Source organism: Convolutriloba macropyga, chromosome 8 (genome assembly GCF_964194025.1).
Source record: "Convolutriloba macropyga chromosome 8, txConMacr16.3, whole genome shotgun sequence".
In the NCBI taxonomy this organism is placed as follows: Eukaryota; Metazoa; Xenacoelomorpha; order Acoela; family Convolutidae; genus Convolutriloba; species Convolutriloba macropyga.
The window spans coordinates 68448048-68450339 of record NC_134475.1 but is presented as its reverse complement, the minus strand read 5'-3'; the positions used below and the strand labels follow the sequence as shown (position 1 = coordinate 68450339).

At 43.0% G+C, this 2292-nt stretch overlaps 2 protein-coding genes across 2 annotated transcripts; both read left to right on the top strand.

Annotated features, from left to right (window-relative positions):
• Nucleotides 1-225: 225 nt before the first annotated feature.
• On the top strand, nt 226-834 carry LOC142345155 (uncharacterized). The gene has a single exon (XM_075397243.1). The coding sequence runs from the start codon at nt 226-228 to the stop codon at nt 832-834; it is 609 nt and encodes a 202-aa protein (XP_075253358.1).
• An 11-nt stretch (nt 835-845) lies between these two features.
• Nucleotides 846-1580, top strand: LOC142345154 (uncharacterized). Its single transcript, XM_075397242.1, has one exon. The coding sequence runs from the start codon at nt 846-848 to the stop codon at nt 1578-1580; it is 735 nt and encodes a 244-aa protein (XP_075253357.1).
• Nucleotides 1581-2292: the final 712 nt, after the last annotated feature.

The window sequence follows — 2292 nt, the reverse complement described above, 5'->3', positions numbered from 1 at the left end:
CAATTAGCAGTGCAAACAATGGAAAACTCAATCTGTCACAACGGTGAAAGGTATAAGATTGGCCTTCCTTGGAAATCTGTAAAGGAACTCCAGAATAACTATTTCTCAGCAGTCAGTCAGCTAAAAAGTCTACAAAAATGACTACAAAACGATCCCGGTCTCAATCGGAAGTGCAACCAGACACTCCAAACAGACTTGGATAAAAATTTTGTCAAGCCAGTCGAAATGCAAGCACCGCCTCCAGATTCAATATGGTACTTACCTCATCATCCAGTCACTAATCCAAACAAACCCGGAAAAGTGAGAAGAGCTGCGAACGCAGCATCAAAATTCCGCGGTGAATCACTGAACTCAAATCTTCTATCTGGTCCTGATTTGCTAAATAAGTTAGTTGGAGTGCTGTTGAGATTCAGAGAACACCCGGTTGCCGTTTTGTCAGACATCGAAGGAATGTTTATGCAGATTGCCGTGAGACAAGAAGACCAGTCTGCTCTTCGTTTCCTTTGGATGATAGAAAACTCCATTCGACAATTCCAATTCACTAGGTTAATCTTCGGCGCAACATTTTCACCGTTTTGCGCAATTTATGTGCTCAATAAATGTGGAGAAGACAACAAAAGTGAATTTCCAGCCGCCTTGAACGCAATTAAGCACCACTTTTATATGGATGACTACATCCAGTCCCTGCCAACAATCTCAGAAGCCAAAGAAGTCATATCACAGACAACAAGATGCCTGAAAAATGGTGGCTTCAGGTTGACAAAATTTGTTTCGAACGAACCAGATGTACTCGCTGAAATCTCTTCCGACGACAAAGACAAAATTATGGTCTAACATATACATGCATGGTGACGCGTGCAGTTCACTTAGAAACTTGTCCAGACCTCAACACAGACACGTTTCTCAATGCCTTCATAAGATTTTGCAGTCGTCGATGCCAGCCCAAACTTCTCTACAGCGACAACGGGAAAACTTTTGTTGGCGCTTCTGAAGAACTGAAGAAAACTGTTAAAGCCTTGGACAATGACAGAATCTACAAAGCTTTAGCAGTAGCCAATACAACGTGGAAATTCAATCCCCCGTACGGCCCTCATTTTTGCGGTGTCTGGGAGCGTTTGATCCAGAGCGCCAAAAGAACGCTCCTCCGCATTCTAGGATCCAGAAGACTCTCTTTTGACACTTTCCTAACAATTATGGTGGAAACAGAATCAATCCTCAACTCCAGACCAATGACTATTGTTGCTGAGCAGCCTGACAACGAGGAACCTTTGACTCCAAACCACTTTCTTATCCAGCGTCCCTTCAATAGCCTGCCACCAGGACAATTTGGAGACCAGCAACCTGCAAGCTTGAAGACATGGAAGAACACGCAGAAGCTGATGAACCATATATGGCGACGCTTGGTGAAAGAGTATCTGCCAACCCTTAGCCGACGGTCGAAATGGTCAAACAGCAACGATCGACCTCTCAAAGTGGACGATATTGTTTGGGTGTTGAAAGACCAAACACCAAGAGGTATTTGGCCCTGGGAAGAGTCATGGAGAAAACGCCAGGACGAGATGGAGAAACACGAGTCGTAAAGGTAAAAACGGCTTACGGCACGTTCGTTCGCCCCGTTTCCGGTCTCGCACGCGTTTTTTCTCCGTAGTTTTTTTTTGATTTCTTCTCGCTCTGGTTTTAGGCAACGTGAGTTACCCCTGTCCCACAAATTGATGTACTGATGATATTGACAATAATTCAGCCTGCAGTTTCAGAGCCAATTTCAAAGAAGATGACAAAAGACTTCAATCAATTGATGCCTCTGAAAACCCTTGATGCCCCCTTTGTGCCCTTGCAGCATGTTGCCAATGTTATTGCAACTTTCAAGATGATTCAAAAACCGCCAAACTTGCAACAAAAACTTGACTCTTTTGTCCAACAACGTGAAACTTAGACTTGCTCTTTTAACAAGTGAATAGACTAGAGATATGTTTTAAAACACTTGTCATTAAGGGTTAGAGGCCGTTAAGTTTAGAGTGAGATGTGCCAGCCACAGCTTAAGTTCTTTGAATGAATCGGTTTAACATATATTTATCTTGCCCACATTGATATGAAACGGTTAGTCCATCCTTCAACGGAAGAATGTTATTTTGTGTCAGTAGCAAGTTCATAACATTTTTCGTTTTTAAAGCTCGCTGTTGATATGCAGACCGAAGAAACGAAATGAAATGCGAATTCTTCTACCCTCTCAACAAACTACTGTCTTTGTCGTGGGACTGTCCCATTGATCCTGTGTGTCAGTTTTTTTGGGTC

What these genes read in the sequence shown, in the direction of transcription:
- LOC142345155 (XM_075397243.1), top strand. Translation starts at nt 226, where the DNA reads ATGCAAGCACCGCCTCCAGATTCAATATGGTACTTACCTCATCATCCA.
- LOC142345154 (XM_075397242.1), top strand. Translation starts at nt 846, where the DNA reads ATGGTGACGCGTGCAGTTCACTTAGAAACTTGTCCAGACCTCAACACA.